This window comes from Rhipicephalus sanguineus, chromosome 1 (genome assembly GCF_013339695.2).
Source record: "Rhipicephalus sanguineus isolate Rsan-2018 chromosome 1, BIME_Rsan_1.4, whole genome shotgun sequence".
In the NCBI taxonomy this organism is placed as follows: Eukaryota; Metazoa; Arthropoda; class Arachnida; order Ixodida; family Ixodidae; genus Rhipicephalus; species Rhipicephalus sanguineus.
In genome coordinates, this window is record NC_051176.1 from 123,843,153 (window position 1) to 123,864,854 (window position 21,702).

The 21,702-nt window shown below is 47.5% G+C and overlaps 1 protein-coding gene across 1 annotated transcript in view; it reads left to right on the plus strand.

Annotated features, from left to right (window-relative positions):
- The window catches only part of LOC119397272 (collagen alpha-2(IV) chain-like), a 98,160-nt gene that overhangs the window by 36,884 nt on the left and 39,574 nt on the right, over positions 1–21,702 (plus strand). The window contains 18 exon segments of the mRNA XM_037664705.2: positions 1,246–1,356; positions 1,499–1,552; positions 2,121–2,183; positions 3,370–3,468; positions 3,588–3,641; positions 5,041–5,137; positions 5,227–5,349; positions 7,077–7,253; positions 7,816–8,025; positions 9,503–9,600; positions 10,500–10,709; positions 13,440–13,608; positions 14,104–14,208; positions 15,541–15,743; positions 17,314–17,467; positions 18,317–18,430; positions 19,972–20,142; positions 21,090–21,179. Of these exon segments, the coding sequence (XP_037520633.1) occupies positions 1,246–1,356; positions 1,499–1,552; positions 2,121–2,183; positions 3,370–3,468; positions 3,588–3,641; positions 5,041–5,137; positions 5,227–5,349; positions 7,077–7,253; positions 7,816–8,025; positions 9,503–9,600; positions 10,500–10,709; positions 13,440–13,608; positions 14,104–14,208; positions 15,541–15,743; positions 17,314–17,467; positions 18,317–18,430; positions 19,972–20,142; positions 21,090–21,179 (2,302 nt within the window).

A 21,702-nucleotide genomic window follows, 5' to 3' on the forward strand; every position in this document is an offset into this window, starting at 1 on the left:
TCTCTTGGAACGAGTTTCAGTACACGAGTTCTGAAGTGTCTTATTGGGCAGCATTTACTACGAATACGACAAACGACTGTGTGAACTGTAGAAGCATAGAAAAAAAAAAGGAAGGCCATGCGGATAAATTTGCACTGGCGACGTGCTGCTACTGAATATACAGAATTGTTGCGAAAAGAATCAGTAGGAAACGGGAAAATTCACATTCCTCAATCACCAACTTTTGTATACGGTGAGACTTCCAGCCGTGGTCCACATAACGCACCTTGCACATTCGCCGAAGCATTTGAACGGGACTTTCTCTGTACATACGTGCAAACTTCAGCTGCTTTCTACTGTTGTGCCAGAGCGTAACCTACAGGTTTGAAAAAGGGGAGTCAGTCTTTCCTCAGCTGATTTTGATCTTCATCACCTGGACGGCTTCTCCTCAATGTCGCTGGGGAAAAGAACTCATCGAGTGCGATGTCTAGCAAACGTAAGCTCTGTCACCCCGCTATGTATTTTGTTTTTCAACGCCTTCACATTAAAATGTGGGGATTTTAGATGCACAACCCGCTGCTACATAACGCGCACAATGAATGTACACTCCATATCCAGAACGCGCGTTCCCGTGAGAGAGAGGGCGATGAATAAGGAAAGGCGGGGAGGTTATTAACCAAGGCCACGCTCGGTTGGGTACCTTACATTTAGGAAAGAAGAGGCGGGGAAATGTGTGTGTGTGAGAGAGAGCGAGAGATAGAGAAAAAAAGGGTATTTGTCCACGATAAACGCCGAAGCGTCCCGGCTAGGTCCACGAGGGGACCGGCAGTCCAAGCCTGCCAGCCTTCTCGCGGGCCCTCGAACGGCCAGTAGCTGACGTCTTGGGTCTTGGCTCATGATTTGTTCGTACCGACATAGCACGTGTGTGAAAAAAAAAGCTAGTGGAGAGACAGTAACCGTGAGCGCACTCGCCGAGGAATGTTCGCTGGCATTCAGAGGATATCGTACAGCGTAGTCGCCCTTTATAAGCGCAATGCTTATTTGCCCTTGAGCATGTCAGGGTGCGGCCCCTGCGCCAGGCTATTTTTCCCTTTGAGAGCTGTCCCAGAAATATTTGTCCAGGTACATAACAGCTCAATGCTTTTATAGCGCAAATGTTTGCGCATGCGATGTTCAAACAGATGTTTGCGCATGTGACGAACTAGTAAATGACCTTGTTTTGACATACTTATAAAAATAATTTTGGGGTTTCTTCTTGTTCTTCAGGGAGAGCCAGGTCTTCCTGGAGATAGAGGTGCTCCTGGTGACTCCTATTTCGCTGCTGGGTTGCCAACAGTTCTACAAATCCCCGGTGACAGAGGACCAAAGGGTGAAAAGGTCAGTTCAGTGATTTCTTTCATTCATTGTCTCGTAGATATAGCGATGAAAAAACAAAGCGCGTCTTCATTAATCGGTAAAGGTTGTTGGCACCTTCTGAATTTTTGTTGGCGTCAGAACAGCGAATTTCTTGTCCTTGCAGGGAGATGTTGGAAGCAAAGGTGAACGTGGATCACGCGGAGTGGATGGAGAAGCCGTGAGTTGGTCAAGCTGCACATATGATTTTTAAATTTTTTTTATTCGTCTGTTTGTGTGTGCGTGGAAAATTGTGCTTGGGTCGACGAAAACAGACGTGGCAACTTTCTATGATTGTATCTGTGATTAAATTAACCTGCAAATTAAACTTAATTAAACACGTAACATTCATGTTACGATCCCTCATGAGCCTGGTGGTACTCACAAATAAACAAATATTGCAAATAAAAATAAACTCAATAATTTCTTACTGGAAGGTGTAAAAACAAATAGGAGACATTAAAATCGATAGTTTTTTTTTTTTTGTTCCGAATGGTGCCATCGGTACATGCATCTAAATATATAAGCTAAGGCCAGTTTCGTAAGTAATACATCAGTTGTTGTTTTCTCAAGTGAAACGCCACTACAGTACAACATATTTCATTGCGGCATCCTGATCCTCAAGACTAGGTAACACGGCCAGGATGAGATATTGGGAAGTTTTTCGTTGAACCGACCTGGGCAATATCGTGCGCACGATTAACGATGCCCACGAAAGTACGGTAAACACTTGCGTATGCCTATCCCAGGGCCTGCCTGGCAGCGACGGATTCAAGGGAGAAAAAGGAGACTTAGGCGAGGAAGGTCCAAGGGTAAGTGCTGTCGGTCCTGACAGTATGCGTATTTACTACTCCTTCTAGCAAACATGCACATACACGATCACCTTGGCTTACCCGAGGCCATGCTTACACGAATGGCGCAGTTAGGCAGCGGTCGGACAGCAACGGGTGTTTTCCGCGTAGCGGTTAGATGTCTCCAGCCCATGAGTGCCCAACGGGTCAGACACCAAACTGCGCCGACTTTTCCACAAAGGCGTTCTGCTGATGAGCACGACGTCGTGTACTCAGTTACTGCCTGCAGATGTACTGAGATTTCAAGACTGGTCAGGCGGCGAATATCAATCCGGAGCAGTCCACTACGTTCCTCACGTATGGCTTTTACTACAGAACGTAGTAACGTATGTGCACGTTTGCTTTGGTCACTGAATGAGCAAAGGCAGTGCCGCGGATGCAGACTCCGCTTCACCTCCTCTACAACTTGGAGGGATTTGGCAACTCCATTCAGCACAGATTGCTTGTATCAACCTTTTTCGATCGCTACAGTTGTATTTACTTCAAGCTAGGCAACACCAAATACTTCAAGAATCGTTAATGAGACCCACGCTAACGTGCCTCCTCTGGCAACGACACTGTGCTCGATCGTTGCATGCGCGACTACTAAAAGCGGGTGTTCGGCGTGTTTCCTGCTGGAGTTATTTCTACCCGCTGAAGTACTGGCGCAACAAATGCATTACTCGTGACGACCACGTTAACGTGGTTGTGCTGTCTGAACGAATAGATTACCCACAAAGCAGCTCATCCATCAATGATTAAGTCACCCGCTTGTATGTGGCTTGCTGTCGTTCACGCGCATGGTTACGAGGATTTTCGCTTTTTTATTATGTCGCCTTCATAGCGATAAGCTTTACTTTGAAGTTAAACTTCCGTTTATTCTTTAAAAAAAAAAACACTCTTCGTACTTTTTGAATCACGAGCAAGGAGATGGGAGGTATGCGTGCCACAACAGAGGTGCACGCATACCTTGTAGAGATGCGCACTTTTCAAACGTAAGGGAAGTGCAAGATTTATTTTGATTCGCTGTTTATGTTTTCTTCGTCGCTCTTAGTTACAGCCCAATACACCAAGCCATTCAGGACCCATCTCATAGTTTCAGATGCTTGCATGCATATTGGGGACCTGTGCGTACTTCTTTACGGCTCCACGGCGTATTCCTCTGCAGGGCAAAAGGGGCAAAGAGGGGCTCGAGGGTCCGGCCGGAGATAAAGGACAGAAAGGAGAACCAGGATTCACGGGAATTGATGGTGGCGCCGGTGACACGGTAAGAAAGACGTCTCAAAGCGTTTGTGCCCATTTAAAGAGAAGAGCCTTCTTTAATCTATCCTAAGAGTTCACGAATGCCTTCGAGCGTCACGAGGTGTTGTCTGATTTTCCCAACAGGGAGAAGCGGGAGAGAAAGGAAGGCCCGGAAATTACGGACGACAAGGACCACCGGTGAGTGTTTTTCTTTGTGAAAATTTCCATCCCGCGCTTCAACTCCTGACAAAATGTTTTCGCGTCATATGACAAGACACAGCTATGCCCGCAATATATCTCGACTGATAAAACGCATACACCGCGGCATCTTGTCCACGGGCGTCGTCGGACATTAACCTTGTCCAGGATATTAACCATTAACCAGGGCGTCCACCGTGTTAGGTCTTCCTAAGCTCGCCGCACCGCTAATGAAGAAATAGGCTTAATTTCGACATTGTTCTCGCGCTCTTCAAGTTATACATTGCCTTTTTTTTCGTTGCAGGGAGTTTCTTTCTTTCTCTTAAATACTGTCTATCGTCCTCAATCAGCGAATACGACACCTATATTTAGGGAGCACTAATGAAGCTTGTTTAACAAATGCACAATAATAGTTACATTTCTTGAGTTACTGGTAGCTCATATTTAACGTAAGCTTAGACGTTGCGTGCAAGGTAAGAGGCCGACCTAGAAAGACGGGTATAGACGACAGCAGTAATGCAGCTAACTTATATTAACTATACACGATAGCAGCAGGGTACGCATTTGGGCTGGTTGGTTCATGATTACGAGTGGAGAAACAGCGCTAAAAAGACGGGACAAGAAAGGACACAGCGCTGTGGTTTGTGTCCCTTCTTGTCTCGTCTTTTTAGTGCTGTTCTTCCACTCGTACATGATAGCGTTTCACATTTGACGGCGATATGCGAAAAATTGCAGTAGAGCGAGTTATGAACGTTCTACTTCATTTCCCCATAAATGAACACTGGCTTTTGTATAATAGTCTAAAAATAGCAGAAAACGTGGCATCAGGTACGTGACGCAATAGTAATGTCAAATGCTTGTACATTATGCAAGCCGAACACGGGCAGAAAGCGCGCCAAACAAGTGTCATATAACAGATTGCGTGGCTGAGTTTGAGTTCCCTGTTCCTTGGTATTTTGCGCTTCTTACACGTACACAAGCAACATTCTGCGCTGTTCGTACGAGAATGGGACTTTGAAGGACACTATTTTGAAGCAAAATATAACGAGCTATCTTAGTCACCAAAAAACTGGAAACCACTCACGGTGAAGTGCCGCCCCAGGTAAAGTACATTTCCTGGCGTCCCACCGAGCACCTGCATATACTGAAGCAGCGACTGCCACCTCTCTACTGATAATGGCAAACAAAGCGCCAGCCAGACACTGCCTCATACCGTGACTTGCATTTTACAGACAGAGCGCAGATGTTCAGCCCAGCGGACGCAGCCACTTTAACATACTTGATTCATGAATGCAATCGTTCAGCGGGTAGTCCAATATGCAGTTCTCGCAGTACTTCTAGGACTATATTCATTTAGAACATCTAGGCGCATTTCAATAGCTCCAAATGTTGTATTCAGGGCCCACCGGGACCGACCATAGCGATCGGATCGCCCATACCCGGTCCCAGGGGCCCCCAAGGAGCACCTGGTGACACGGGTCTACCTGGACGAGACGGTAAGCACGCCATTCGCAGCACTCCCCTGGAGGTAGAGGCTTTGCTGTGTCATGCCCCATGTGTACATGGTTACCTGCCTTTCCTGTAGGAGAAAAGGGTGCCACTGGTCCCATGGGCTACCGTGGTACAGTAGGTGAACCAGGCATACCAGGAGAAGCAGGAGCAGCTGGACCTCGAGGACTTGCCATCAAGGGCGAGCCAGGAGAGGACGGTCAGTTCCCCGCATTTTTTACGTGTCCATTATTTTGCAGCAGTTCCGGCTATCCGGCATCACCCGCCAGCAGTGGAACGCACATCGGCTAAAAACTTTTAGGGCACCTAAGCAATTCTTACGATGTCTAAATGCGAGAGCATGACTTGTCACTGAGTGTGTCGTCGAGTTATGTCGCTGAGTTGAGTGCTATGGCGACACTTTGCTGAGCTCGTAGATGGTGTTCTGCAGAGCCGCGTGGATAGTGCCGTATCTATTCTTCAGTTCCTTGTGGTTCGCACCACCCTCTTGCACCCTATTTTCCCTTCTCAAGTACTGGGTAGCCAACTGGAGACCTCCTCTGGTTGACTTCCTTCTCTTTATTTTACCTTTATCACTCTCATCGGTATCGGCCAACGTGATCGGAGTTATTATGCGGCTCTCACATCGGCCACAACGTTGCCTGGCTGCAGCTCGCCCTGCTTTAAGCGTTGTCGGGGACCTGGGCGCTATCTAATCTGTCGCCCGCCAACTTTCAGTTTTCGAACGTTTGCTTTACGAAAGATCAGATTGCGAGCGTTCCATTTTCGAATAACCACGTGCCAGCCTCGAAGATGACGTAATTTGCGCGCTGTTTTTCTGCCAAGGCTTTTCGATGGCAGTGGGGTCAAGTCAGCCAAGCAATGAGCCAAGTAATGCTCTCGCATTAAAAGTATACATAACACAAACAACCTTGGAATGCAAGATCATGCCCTTAAGCGCTTACTCTCGCTCCAGTCTCTTCATTCACAGTGGTATGCTAGTGTAGCCTACAACTCTTATATAGAACCGAATACGTACACAGTATTCCGTTATAACTGAGGAACTTTACATTCTTATGGCGGTGTTAAACGAGCCAGATTGTAGCCCATTTTTCCTAGACCCAGATTCTTAGACCATCACCCCTATGCTCCGCAGGCTTACGAATCAAGGCGGGCTTCAGCTTATGAAATCGGCTGGCCTCGGCAAGCGATTTTAGGCGCAATGGGCAGAACCACCAAGTATCAACTCTAATGCTTCTTCCCTTGTTTCGTTAGCTGTACACCTTCTCTTGCGCATGGAAGTTCACCACTCGTGCGTCGGGTTCATTCTCTACCTTTTCTCCCTCTCACCTCCGCCTCTCCGTTATCCTGATGTTGTTTTGTGCATGTTTGGACAACCATGGCTTCTTCGTCGGCGTTGTTGCTGCTGTTGTTGTCGTCATCGCTGTATTAACGAACGTCGACTGCGTTTGCTTATTCCCTTTCTTATACTGAACCTTTCCTTCCGCTTCCCGCAGGGGAATTTTTCCTTTAGATCTTTATTTCAGCCTGATCTTCTTCACCTCGGTGACAGTGTCTACTACTGGACATTCGCGTGTTCTATACAGTGGCGGGTGACGCCATGCAGAGCTGATCATATTTCGTCTATATCGTGGCAGCACAGCTGGCGATCAGACGCAAAGAGCCCAGGTTGAAAACTCGCCAATAATGCTTCTTTTTTGAAAGATTTGCACATATATGTTGTCATTGACCGTGGTTGCCAAGTAGCTATGGCGTTGTGCTCCTAGGCTCGAGCCCACGACCACCACATTTCGGCGATAGCTTCGTTTTAGAAACTCTCCAATCATCATGCGAATTTCACACACGCGCGCGCGCGCGCATGCGGCCATTTTGTTGTCCACAAGGCTATTGACTGCTCACACATCACCTGTCCGTACGCGCCTGCAGGTTATCCGGGATTGCCAGGCCTGCAGGGTCAGCAAGGACTTCCAGGGCCTCAAGGCCCGGTAGGAGATAAGGGCCAACCGGGTCTCACAGTAATCGGCGCTCCCGGAGAAGATGGCCGTCCGGGAAGAGATGGACGACCGGGCATTCCTGGTGTACGCGGAGATCCCGGACCACCAGGTAAGAGCAATGCAGCGAGCACGCGATAGCTTTCTCTTTTTTTTTTCTTTCCGATCGCAGCGACTAGCCAACTTTTCAGTTGTCTAGCCGCTTAGACAGACAAAAAACAGTTAATAGAGTGTGCTCCATGTGTTGTGTTCGTGTTCTCGCAGCAGTCCGGCCTCTTTGTTGCATTGCGCAATAACTTTGGTAAAACTAAATAGCTAACCTGCTAGTGGTTGTGCCGAAGGAATTAAAATGCGCAACTACTAAGCAAGGACAAGGGGACAACACGGGCAAGTGCATTTTATTTGTTGCTTATTTTATTTCCTTCAGTATCATGAACCATCTCGCCTCCAACAATTTTTATCATTTTAGTGGTCATGCCTCGAAGTTCAAACGAAAGTTTCCGTGATCAAGACGAGCTGGTTCTTCTAACACTTTTTTGTGTGTGATGTGTGTTGATAGGTTTGATAAACTGTCAACAACTTAAAACCGCAAAGAACTCTGAACAGCGAGAAGGAATTTATGCCTCCTGTCAGTTTGTGAGCCGAGAACGGTGTCTTTTTCTTTTTCTGACCAGGTGACCAGGGCACACCTGGTCGTGGCGTGCCAAGGCCTGGCCCCGATGGACCCATAGGTCTACGTGGACCACCGGGTGACCAAGGAATTCCTGGTCGGCCGGGTATCCCGGGTGCAGATGGCCGTCCGGGACCCAGAGGTGACGACTGCGGCTACTGCCCACCGGGTATACCTGGAGATCGTGGCGCACCTGGAGAAGACGGCCGCCCTGGTGAGTCACAATACTTCTGTCATATTGGACGGCACTCATTTCTTCTCTGACGCGTACAATATCGTTAAATGAACGGAAACTGAGTGTTCTATGCGTTGGGAAACGTTATTTTTCTCATGCTGTCCAGATGCCTCCACCTTTCAGGAGAGATGCGCTTGCAGGGCTAGATGAAGTATTCTACTAAAGCACTCACTTCATTCCCCTCAATGCACGGTGAAGAAGCAGCATCCCTGACCCTGAACATCCATGCATGAGTGTAGGCCAACCCTGCTCTTACTCTGTGGCGGGAGGTGGCTACGGGGCGACAAAGCAGCCCATTTACAACCCCGGGTTGACGCGGCGGTTTCTAATGCCAATGAAAGTGGCAAGATATTGTCTCTTTAGGGGGTTCATGATTCTCCGGAGCTCTCGTTGTCGGTTATCTCGCTGTCGGCTGTCTTCGTTGGCTCGGGTATCTGCTCTTTCGTCGCCACTGGCACTCACACGGGAAGGCATCCATTGGGAAGCTATTTTATTGCGATAGCAATTATATGGACACTCTCGGCTGTTTTTTGCCGTCACCATCGCCGTCATGCCCCGGATATGTATATGTATGTATGTGTATGTGTATATATATATATATATATATATATATATATATATATATATATATATATATATAAAAGGCACAAAGAAAAATAAACCACTAGAAAGAAATCTGAAGTACCCGACCGCGGATTCGAACCAGCAACCCCTCGCTCCCCAGCGCGCTGCGTTAGACAACTCAACCACACACCATGTATGCGCCGGTGAAATAACGGCGAGCTATTTATGTACACCATGTACCACTGGTGGTGCTTGTGGTGGTACCACTGGTGACAGTTTCAATTTGAAAACTGCCCTTGAGACGCGCACGACAAAGTGGCCCTTTTCTGTACCCACTCGTGATGTGGAAGGAAAAAAAAAACAAAGAACACCGGGCACACTTTGCATCAGACGCCCCCGTGTGGCTGGAGACGCAGGGGGTCACTCCACCCGCCGCAGTTTAAAAGAAAGAGAAATATCTAAGATCGTCTGATTCTCCATTGTCGACACTTGCAGACGCAACGCTCCTAATCTTCTTTCCATTCAAAAACTGCCCTTGAGACGCGCGCGACAAAATGGCCATTTTCTGTACCCACTCATGATGTGGACGCGCCGCAGTTGAAATATCTAAGAGCGTCGAATTCTCCATTGTCGATGCTTGCAGAGCGTTGCTCAAGCACGTAGACGTAACAACTGTGACGGTTGTTAGTTCACGCTTGCCCTGTGCATGCCTATGCGTTCTTTTAGGGTGTCCTTCTTTGTGCTTCAACGGCGCGCTGCAAGTTTCGAGCTGCTTCTGGTTCTTCGTGTGACATTTCAATTTCTTGCTATCGCATTCATTGCTTCGCCCTTGCGGCGAAACTGTGACTTTTTTTTTCTTTTGTCGATTACTTTCGTGTATCTTCTTCTCCAGGCCCCGATGGCTCAACGGGATTCCCCGGAACTACGGGTCCGTCTGGAGTGAAAGGTGACAGAGGCTATCCTGGTGCTCGAGGCATCCCTGGCCTACCGGTACGGACGAGCAGGACTCATGATTCGCTTTAACTTCCCATTCGGTTGTCGCATGTCGTGGCTTCCGATATTCGAATAGCCTTCACTGAGCCTCAGTGACCAATTGTACTCCGTGCAGTGCTCGCCTTCTTTCTATTCTCAATTCTGTAGGGTAACAAACCGAACGACCATCTGGTCAACCTCCCTGCCTTTCCTCTTCTTGTTTTCTCTCTCCACTGAGCAATAGATAAGCAAGTAGAGCCTCGTTCCGCACTCGGCTTCTGCAAAAGCTTTACTTATTTGTTTTTAAGTTATGTTATGTTAGCTATGGTGCTTAAAAAGATTTGATTATGGATCTGCTACTAAATTCAATCCTCACTATGGATCTTATGGGCTTCTCAATGTTCTCAGTAAAGCACCACTCGTACGTACTTACATGAAACTTTGTTCAAAATAATGTTGACGCACGCCGTAGTGGGGGACTCCGAAATAATTTTGACCACCTTGGCTTCTGTATCGCACCCCTAAATATAAGTACGCGGGTATTTCCGCATTTCTCCTTCATCGAAATGTGGTCGCCGTGGCTGGGAATAGACCTCGCGCCTTCCAGCTGTCCAGAGCAACTACTCAGCCTCTAAGCTGCCAAGGTGTGTAAATCTTGTTCAAAGTAAGCGGTATACTTTGAAATTTATTTGAACTGGCAGCAATGTGCTTGTGCGTTCCACACAGCCTCAAGCACAATGCTGCTTTTTAAAGAGCCCCTTCGCTTCGCACTTTGGCACCGGACTATAATGTTGCGGTGGCGATAAGCAGTGCGTATGTGCAGTGGTAGGAGGATCGACGGGAACGACCGATGAGGCTGCGCAGAGGCCTTTTTGCCCAGATTGTTCCCAGAACGTGAGCGACTACGTCTGTCGCAGGGTCGAGACGGAGAACCCGGCTGGGACGGACAGAAGGGCGAGAAAGGCTTACCGGGCGAATTCATCTTTCCGCCGGGCCCGCTACCGCCGGGCTCCATCAAAGGCGAGAAGGGCGAACCCGGAGACTACGGACCTAGGGGCCTGTCTGGTCGCGAGGGCAACCCTGGACCCATGGGCCTGCCTGGAATAGGGGGACCCAAGGGAGACCCGGTGAGCGCCCATGTGGGAACGCCTCAATGCACATTTGCGTTGCCTTCTATAAAACTTTCGTGTAGGTGAGTTGCTGATACATAATCGGGGTGTTTACGCGCTTCTTCGGTGAACCGAGCACAGAATAAACAAAACGAGATATGCAACACTTGCAACGAAACCTCAGTTATTTTTTTTATTCACACAAGAATTTCGTACCTTGTAAAAAGAAAACCTGAACTTACGGAAGTGTTGTCCAAGTTCCTCCTGTGGGAATGCTTCGATTTCTCGTTAACGTCGGCTGCCTAGCGTGGAAAGTGAACGCCTTATGCTTTGGTATGCCGTGCATTTGTGTGACGTTACGTATAAGATGCATGATTTTTCAGTAGTTAGTCTGAGCACTCTCAAAGCAGCTAGGGTGCTTGAGCGTAGGAACGGCCGACTGCCTGTTTTTACAGCCGGCGTAGTAATATTAGCGAAGGTTTGTCAGGTAACATACCTATAACAGACAGCAGTTATGGACGAAAAGCTCCATGGATTCGACCATTCGTTTCTTAAAGCTTTGCCTCCGGCTCGCACTCATATTGTGGAGTGCAAATGTTCCTGAGCGGCTTGCGGCCAGTGATAGTCGGTCTTCTTGCACCCTCTACTCGATCCTTGCGTGCGAAAGGTAATAGCGAAAGCAGACAGAGGCCTCCCCGACCCAACTTTGACATTGCACGAGTTGCTTACTGCACTTGGCTGACAGCGATCAAAGGGGCAGCTGAGCACGCAAGTGATAATGATGCTTTGTGAAGACCCGCCAACGTGAGGCGGGGGGGAGGGGAGGAGGGGAGCAAAACTAATAATAATAACTGCTGAAGTTTGAGGTGCCAAGACCACGACACGATCACGAGACCAGCCGTAGCGGGGACTTTCGACCACCTGGAGTTCATTTTCGTTCGCCTAAATTTAAGCACACGAGCGTTCTTTGCATTTCGCCCCTAATCGAAACGTGACCGCTGTGGCCGAGAATCGAGCCCACGCCCTCGAGCTTAGCAGCGGGACACATTAAGGGCTATAAACTGCCATGGCGGATGTTGGAACAAAGCTGTCCTGTCGAAAAAACACATGTGCCCCGCAACAAGCATATCTAATAATCACCATATGAGCTCCACTGGTTCGCTTTTCCATCTGTCGATCTCCCCTTACCTCTACTCTGCTGTAGGGCGACAGACCGAATGTTATTCTTCCAGTTAACCTACCTGCTTTTCGAACCTCACGTACTTTCTCTACGGCATTATACTTATAAACTTCTATATGTACCACAAACCGCATGAAATGTTTCAACGATGAGTGCATATTATTTTAAAACGTATTTTGAGAATAAAACAGACTGCTTATTAAAGCCCGAAAGTCTACTCTGTACGGACATGGCATAACAGTGAACACAGATGTAACATGCTGAAAATATAAATGTACTGAAATAATCAGGTAATTGCAAATGAAAGCAATCTAAAAGTTAACTTGCCGCAGGTGGGTGGAGCTAAACTACATCACTCGCATTACGTGTGCGGCGTTTTATCATTCCGTTACCTTTCCGTGAAGTTTCATTTCGCATGCCTTATTGTTTGTATTATATTTAAATTAAACGTATAAATATACTATTTACCCTATGCTGGCTACGATTTCTTTGTCTGCTTTTAGCATATGGCTGTGACTAACAAAAAAACGAGACTCTCGGGTCTGTTTTGTTAAGGCGAAAGCCTTACATGGCTGATAGGTCGAAAGATCCAGCGTCCAGCGTCGTCGTAAACGCAAATGGTACCACAATTCTCGTGACGTTACATGCAGATGCAATGATCCCAAATGATTAGGAGTACCAACTGAAGTGAATTCAAAGTGAATTTAAAGTGAATCAACGCACTTTGAAGTGATTCAAGAGTGATTCAGGTGAGCTAAGGGTGCCTCGCAGAGCCGGTGATTTCCTAAGCGTTAGGTAAAGGGACCCGGTGACTTTTTCTGCTCTCGTACTCCACGCATCGGAATAAAGCCCCACACAGAGATCCGTCCCTACGCAAATGTTCGAACTCACAAAAAAGCGGAAGTTAATTCTATATATCGTACAATTCGATATAGAACCTTTAACAAACTTACCGTATTTCTGACTTTTAGTTTTCCGCGGTTTGTAGTTGGGGGTGCGGTTTATATGCAGGGACGGGTTATACGCGAGAAAATACGGTATCGATGTAAACAAATCATCTCGTAAAAGTCTGATTTTTACTTTCTACACCACGGGCATATATCGGCATGGAACATAGTCTCCGATGGTATTTTGTTTTTTCGCGAAGCGAACGGCGACGACACACGAATGGTGCGACGGCGAGAAACCATGGGCGAAAGCACGGAATGGCACGTGGTAGTTTCTAGTTACTCCGCGCGGCGCCCTCCTAATCTCACCACTCGCTCTCCCAAATGCATGAAGAAAAGCCCTCTTTTGCGAGAAAAAGCAAACTACTTGCAAGAAACCAACTTCAAGTGAGGGAAAGCCAACTTCTTGGGACGTATCGCGCTGCCCAATGTTCGATATATGACGTCTTCGGGCTACCTTTTGTTCGATGTAGCCTTAGATATTCCTACGCACTGGCGTCAAAGCATTGTCGTGTTCGAAAATAGTTCGATCTAAAGGATAATTTGTTTTAACTGAGGTCGATATGGTCTGGTCTGACTGTATATACTTGCGAGAGCTCACATTTACGCGTGGCTGTGCAGGGCGACTTCGGAGACCCTGGTTACCGCGGCTCTGACGGCCAGGAAGGCTTTCCTGGTCTTGCTGGTCGCAAGGGAGAAGCCGGAGACGCCTACTTCGGCGAGAAGGGAGACGACGGCGAGCCAGGAGAGCCCGGAGACATGGGACCCACCGGACCGCCCGGAGAAATGGGTACGTCGTCAGCAAGCGCTTCTCGAATCTCGATAACAACATCCCTCGATCCACTTCGCGGCCAATTTCGGATGATCGTCCGGGCGCGCTAGCACGTTCTGAAAACGCGACATGCGGTTACACGCATATGCGGACCTGCTGACTCTTCCGTATACCAGTGTAATCTTGTACTAGCCCTAAATATATCCCAATTTCTTTTTGTCTGCCTCGCTTACGCCGGATGACGGGAAAAATTGAGTAGGAGGTAAGCGTGTATACATACAGCCCGTTAAGGCAATGATGCGCACAACGTGCCACTGTTGCGTTAACGGGGATCATATGTATAGAGGCACACGGGAGACGGCGATATAAGATAAACGACACTCTTTTGTATTCATATGCTTTTTATTTCTAGTCTAAACTTCTTGCTTTGTAAAAGTGTATCAGATTAAAAAAAAACCAACAACAATCATGAGCGTAGAGCATCATGGAGGTTGCACTTCTTTTTTTCTTCAGGTGACCCCGGACTGCCCGTAAACATTCCGGACTCCCTGATACACTTGACGGGACCAAAAGGTGAACCAGGATTTCCTGGCCCGAATGGCCGAGAGGGACCAAAAGGTACGCATGGACTCCTTCTACAAGTCCTCGTATAAGCTATTCATGCGCACGTGTAGAGTGAGCCAAGTAACACAAAGCGTCCGTTGTACGTTAAGGTTGCTACAGTGCGTTCTATAGATATGTCAAGCAGCGCACAAATTTTCTAACAGAAACCTACATAAACCTTGCATCGGAACTTAACTGCTTAAAGAAGCATTCGTACTAATCCCAGCTGCAGAAACCTCAGAAAGGTAATCATAGCCGTTGTCACGAAAATAAATAAACAAACAAACAAATAAATAAATATGCTGCAGGAATTTTCAGGGAACAAATCGTCTTGCCTACTCCTCCGCAGGTTACGCATAAGAACCTAAGAGTATCTGTTTATTGGTTTATTAGGTGTCCGCAGTTACATTTCAGCAACTCAGCTGCTGTTAATCAGCGCAATCGAACGCACGCTATTTAATCGCGCGATGTATCATATGGTTGTTCCGCTGACTTTGAGAGACTTTCAATAACAGTAAAGCGACCGGCGTTCACCTATCCAAGCCGACAATTTTTGTCACGCAAGTAAAGAATATTTTAGATATATAATCTCACGACATTCAGCAACAACAATAAAGCCTCACTAATATCTCTTTCAGTTGCTGTACTCGCATTTATGTGTACGCGATTTGTATGCTCAGCTGTTATTTTTTTAATCATTGACATAGCAAAGAAGTAAAATAAACTGACATTGCAACACTGTTACTAAACTTAACTACACCATGCGTACTCGACATGGCTCCGTTTTAGCTGAGCGCGTTGAATACTGCTGCACACGACCATTTTGGCGAAGGCACGTTTCATGGCTTGTTCGACTTGCTGGGTTTCGTTAGCGGTGGCGAAAGAATCAGTTCTCTTTGCCCGCAATGTTTGCAGCCACTGAGTAACCCGTTTTTGGGCATTGAGCCAGCAAGGCATGCATTTGTTTAAACAAAAAACGGAAAAACGGTCTCGAATGTTTGAGCGCTGAAGTAATACGTGTAGTTATTTGTAATCAAGAGTACTGACTGGAAAATGGTCAAATCCCGCATCCCTTTCCCTCGACTTGAAGCAAGTGGAATCTGCAGCACCTTGCCAGATAATTTATGCAACTTTGACGCACTTATCGGGCTGTCCGTCATAACTTGTGACTAAAAGAGACAGGAACTTAAGTATACTTCGGTTCTGGAATTCTTTGCGTTGACATCAGGCCAGGTTATCAGCACAACGCAAATAATGCAGAGTAAAAATACGTGAATATGCTACTGCTATAGTGGACGCGGAGCAGAACCTGCGTCGTGAGCGGGTTGTTTCTTCTGCCACCTACAGGCGACAAAGGATCGCCCGGCTACAACGGCTTGCCCGGGCGGCAGGGAGAGAAGGGAGACCACGGCACACCGGGCTACTCCCAACAAGGACCCGAAGGTCTTAAGGGTTACCCGGGTCTCGCCGGAGACCAAGGACCTTCCGGTCGCCGTGGTGCCCCTGGAACGAGCGGAGAACGCGGCTACGATGGACGTCCTGGCCCGAAGGTACGCACGCTGCAGTGCTGCGCCTCACTTGCAGAGTTCGAACTATGGAAATTTCCTCGGTCCCTTCTGTACTCGTTTGTATCATCATCGCGCATGCATACTACACCCCCCGTCATATCCGGCGATATTTCTTATCTTATTTTCTTTTAAGGGGGGGGGGCGGAGGGGGGGAAGGGGGTATCAATCACTCGGTGACAAGATCTTATTGTTATTTTGTTTTGATATATTGGCAGCCCCGTCGATATGAGTCCACCTAAAAAAAATTACTTAATATTACAAGAATATAAAAGCGTTCACTGGAGGCGAAAATGCGCAGGCGCTACCAGACTGGCGACAAGGGTGCATCAATTTTGTTGTCTTAAGGAGCGGTACTTGCCGTTCTCTAAATGGAATGGTGAAGGACAGTACTCTGGCGCATTTATTCACCAAACCATAAACTGTCATGTGACAGTGCCCTGGGAACTTCTCTATGGGAGCTCGAGCGCGGGGCCGGCTTAGCGGGCAGCAAGCTATGAGCATGCATTTTAAATACGATGAGCCTTCTTATTCTTAGCCTGCTATGCCTCAATGCTTTCGCGTGACTATCGTTAAAATAAGAGGCGCGTTCGACAGCCGGTTTAGAGCGCGGTTCCTTCAGCACAGCATGCCGCCACTCTACCCATTAAGTTAAACCATCATTGACACACGCGCCGAAATCTTCTCAGCAGTTTTGCGTGGTCCATACGCCGGCGTAGTCAATCTGTCGTCATTCATATGGTCGTGCCGCCTTTGTCACACCATCTTCGTCACTGAGCCGTCGTCATACACGCGTTGTCATACCGCGTCGCGATGCGCCTTGGTCCTTCTATCGTCGTAATTGCAGCTTATTCATCTAAGATCTCGTCATGCCATCGTCGTCATTGCTGTTTTAATGACATACTCGTCGTGATTCAATTCTTATCATGCAGTTGTCTTAACACTGTTGCTATTTCAGAGTCATCCTTCTATTGCCATCAGCCCGCTTTCGTCGCTGCATTGATGTTTACCTTCTTAGTGGCTCCATCGTTGTCATGCAGTCATCGTCATTCTGTCACGACCAACTCTGGCGATCGAGTATCCGATCCATGCAGGAGACAGTGTATGTCTCATGTAGGTGAAGCAATGGAAATATCAGGATCACCACCGCGGATTGTAAATAATGGCTTCTGTAGCATTAATGCGTGCCGCTATACATCAAAAGAACATGTTTCTGGGCTATAGTTTGTTCATACTTGCAGGCTTAACAAGTGCACACCGTAGACGGACAGTAAAGTAGGCACAAGACATGTACTACAGTTCTTAAATGCGACGGAAATCTCTTGATGGAGCAGTATTTCCTAGGATTTCCGTGGTCGCGAGAATGACTACGACCGAAGACTACATATTGTAAATGAAGGTGTTTTCAGCAGTGCGGTGTGTCGCAACGTTGCTGGTATGCTAGTCATACGAGGTGTTTTCTTTTTCTTGTTTTTGTAACCACTACCCCTGAACCTTTTCCCTGTTGAGATCACTGAGTCACACTCGGGATTAAGTTCTCTCTGGACGATTACAGGGTGCTCGAGGACGGCCTGGCTCGGGCAAGGGCACAGGACCGCAGGGCCTGCCGGGTATTCTGGGTCTAAAGGGCGAGCAGGGCCAGCCTGGATACCCTGGAGCTCCTGGTCCTGCTGGACAGCCAGGATTCGCCGGATTGAAGGGACAAACAGGCGAGTGGACGTTTGACTGACTCACCAACAAAACGAATGCCAGTTCTCTGCGACTTTCTCCGCCAGAAAGTCGTTACGTCGTCCACAGCTGAGCGTGTTTTTGCATAACCTTAAAACGCAAAAATAATGTTACGGGCTGCCAGGTTCAATTCCTTCTTTTGCGTTATTGTCGTCGTGCGCTACTGCGCTTAGGAAATGTCTGAAGAAGCGGAGGCTAGGTGTCCCACTTGTCCACGTCAGAAGCAATAGAGTGTGCTTGGCGCAGCAGCAATCTGTTTGAGAGCAACTGTGTATCGGGCGTGAGGTTGCATGCATTGTGACTTTGTGTTCGTGTGTGCGTAAACTTGCCGCGCCAGAAACCGCAGAGGCGAAGACAGATAGTTCCAGACAGGAAGATTCAAGGGCAAACCAGAAAGTCAACCAGAGTGTCCTATCACGACCCTCTGCTGTCAATAAATACGCCGCTTCTTCGAAGAATAGATTGTTGGGCGAGTTGGTTATACAGCAGACATAACTGATTAGCGCAAAAAACAACGGACAAGGTAGAGATGACAGACAGGACGTCCTGTCTGTCGTCTCTACCTTGTCCGTTGTTTTTCGCACTTATCAGTTATGTCTGCGTTAATACGCACCAACTAGCCCAACTCACGTCTCTAATTGGTTATACATGATGAGTGAAAAGAGCGTGAAATAACGTGGGACAACACGTAGAAAGCTACAGGAGAAGCGCATTCCTGCTTCTTCCCTCGAAGCACTTCAGAGATGCAACGCCGTTGCTTTACTTCAGATGCTCTCGACTAAGCACAGCCCCACTCACTCACCCCAGATCTGTGCGCTGCACCTGCGCAGGTGAACCGGGCTATGTCGGATACCCCGGACCAAAAGGAGTGAAGGGTGACGCTGGCGATGCTGGAATCGGGACGCAAGGGCCCCCTGGACCTCCTGGATACGACGGCCAGAAGGGTAAGTAAGTGAACGCGCCGGCATAGCGGCACGAATGCGACGCGCTAGATACAGAGGCCGAGTGCTCCACTGACAGTAATCACTCGCGCTGATATTTGCACCGTGTACAGAAAGCAGAAGAAACTTGAGCTTCTTGGCGGGGATCTCATAAGCCCTGAAAGCGCGAAATCACTGGCAGAAAAATATCGACCTAGAGTATAACTTCAGAAATGTAAAGCACGGTATCAAGCTGTGTTGAAAAAAACAAGGACGAAGTTAGTAACTTTCCTACATCCTTGACGTCAATAAAAGATATACAAAAATAATAAAAGACTTACTAGTGTTGCGAAGGCTTCGCATCAGTCGTAGTATACTCTCCACTTGAGTTTGCCTGCATTTTAAACCATTCTCGCGTTAAACGCAAGTTTTTAATGCGATAGCGTTAAGGAGCTCGTTTCGCAGAAATGCAGATGTCGGCGTCGTTGGTTGTGAGCGAATAATCCAGACATATGCAAATAAATAAATCATAAAAATATTCAGTTCGCGTGGGAATCGAACCCAGGCCTTCTGCGTGGCAAGCAGTTGTTCTACCACAGAGCCATGGCATTGCTTGAAACTGTTTCGAAAAAAACCCTATAAGAATGTCATGTATTGTGAGGAGTCTCCTTAACCCGTGTAATATTACGTGGCAGAAGCGTAGAATCGCGCCAGGCGTCGAAACATGTGAATTGCGCAGCGAGTGGGTGGTTTAAAGGGCCACCCGTTCCAAATCTCTTTGGCATGGCTCATCATCACCATAATCAGGAACAGCATCAACAAAGTGTGCAGTCCCGCAGGTGCGTGTGTTGCCTTACGGACGCGTAGAGGGTACACCGCTAATTAGCAAAAGGAAGAATTATGGCGTAGTGGGCACTAGAAGAACCCCTGCGGAAGTTGGACTTGAATTTGTCACTTCCGGTGAATCTTTCATTTGGGGCAACCATATTTGGTTTTAGCCACAGGAGCGTTTTCAACGCTGTCTCTAATTTTTTACGAGAATCCAAAAGAATTGAATGTTGAGTGAAGCCTCAGTTGTCTTATATGCAACTGTATATATTTATTTTTATTATTGTTCTTGTTGTTGTTTCCATATGTGCGTTTTTTTTGTTTTTTTCTCTTCTTTAAATCTTGCGAGTTTATATGTAAAGGCTAAACATTTCATTTCAACTTTTTCCTTCACTAAGTGAATTAGTTTCCTAAGCAAGGCACCGTCCGCTTCATGGCCTATCCCCCCCAGTGGGTTGAGCCAAAGTACTGAGGAACCAACCAACCAACCAACTTCGCAACTGTACTTGCATTAGCCATTGTAGGCTAGCTTGAAACTGCGAATGTATCGCGCACAGACGTTCCTTCCCTTGCGGGACTGTTGAAGTGTCCACCGAGAAGCGAAGCCATTCAGAAGGCGATGCGAACGGTGCCCGATTATGCTATCGCGTTCTACTCTTGAAGACGAAGCTCAAGCGTCCTCTAAGTTTTTGTGTACACGCTACTGCATCCACTGAATGCCGACTTGGTGTGCGCAGGAGAACGAGGCGTACCCGGCCTTCCGGGCACTGACGGTTCCCCCGGGTTTCCCGGACTAAAGGGAGAAGCGGGAGCAGCGGGCGCACCAGGACCACGGGGCCGCGACGGCCAACCCGGCACCCGGGGACAGCCAGGAACGCCGGGTCTCGAAGGATACCCGGGCTCACCAGGTATACATATGCAATGTTGATCGAGCTATGCCTGTAAGAGTGTTTTCATCAGTGTTGTTGCCGGTATACAGTCCACCCTGAATAAACTTAGCTGCGAGGGACGCTTTTTTTTTTCTTTCTTTTCGCTTCTTCGGGTCGGTTCGGGTCATTTAAACCGTAACAAGGGTGCTTCGTGTAGCTATAACTTCCAGTTTACGCACCACACATAGAAGGGGCACATTGCACTTCCACAATATTACGCCCTGGTTACGTCGAATTTGCATGAGTGCTACAGCGTGTTGCTCACCTCTTACAGAGATAGGACATATGCTTTTAAGGAAAAGCAATTGCATTTACTAATAAAAAAACAGTATACTTGTGTGATATATATGGGAATAGTCGGGCTGTTGCAAGACATCATCGGCAATTCGGGCATTGCCACAGACATTTAGGAAAACCTATAGGTAAGGCCAGGTGCGTGCGCCTTCATGTGGTCATGTCACCTGTATAGTGCCGACGTCAAAACTTCAAGTATAAGACAACTGATATGCGCAATTGCTCGAGATAACCACGCCGTGTCGCTATACAAATCTGGCCACTAAAAGTGATGCTGGCTGTGTCGTAAGTGCACGAGCCAATATTACGCCGGTGGGACCCGAACTGAAGACGGTAGAAACGAAAGTAGGCGCATTATTTAGCCCTAAATTGACGCGTTTCTGTTTGTCAGCACCGTACGTACGTACAAAACCTGGGACGCCAAAAGTATTAGCCATTTTACTGTACAATACCCAAATGCAGGTTCGCTGAGATTCTGTGATACCATGCGTGCCTTACACTAAGGTTGAAGACTGGGCGTGTTGGTATAAAGCATCACTGTAGATTGCCTTACACTAATAAGTTACAACGTAGCCGCAGAAAGTTCCGCTATGAAATTGTGACAGTTACCTTATTATGAACTACTCTTACAGGCCGAAAAGGCGAGGCTGGAGATTTTGGTTCACCTGGCTGGGACGGACTTGCCGGAGAGCCAGGATACCCTGGGCTTAAAGGAGTCAAAGGTACGCAGGTCACGTTCGTTATTTCGCTGCCGAGCCGTAAGATAGTGTTACCAAGATGACTTGTTTCTAGACCTGAGGGTAAGGAATACCTAACTTAGTCAAGAAAAAAAAATCTTTTTGCACTTCATTGTCCCGTCAACCTATCCACTGATGATATATGATTGAATGCGTGCGAATGTTCAAGCAACAAAAACAGAGCCGTCCATTTGCTTGCAAATGCGAATAAACTGCTTTTCCGAACCCAACTTGTTCACGGTGACAACCAGATCTACTCTGAATAGCTTACCCTAAATATCTTAGGGTAAGCTATTATCCTAAAGCTTACCCTAAATAGCTCACCCTAAATATTGTGTCATTTTAAATCATAAAAAAAAAACATATGTGCAGGAGAGACACACTAACAAATAAGGCCACGGGCAACAATAAAAAGGCGTTTTACGGAATTGCCTTCAATCGTGTGCTGCGGAAAAGCTCAATCCCTCTGCGAGTATCAGTTATACTGGTTGTATGTGTTCAATACTGC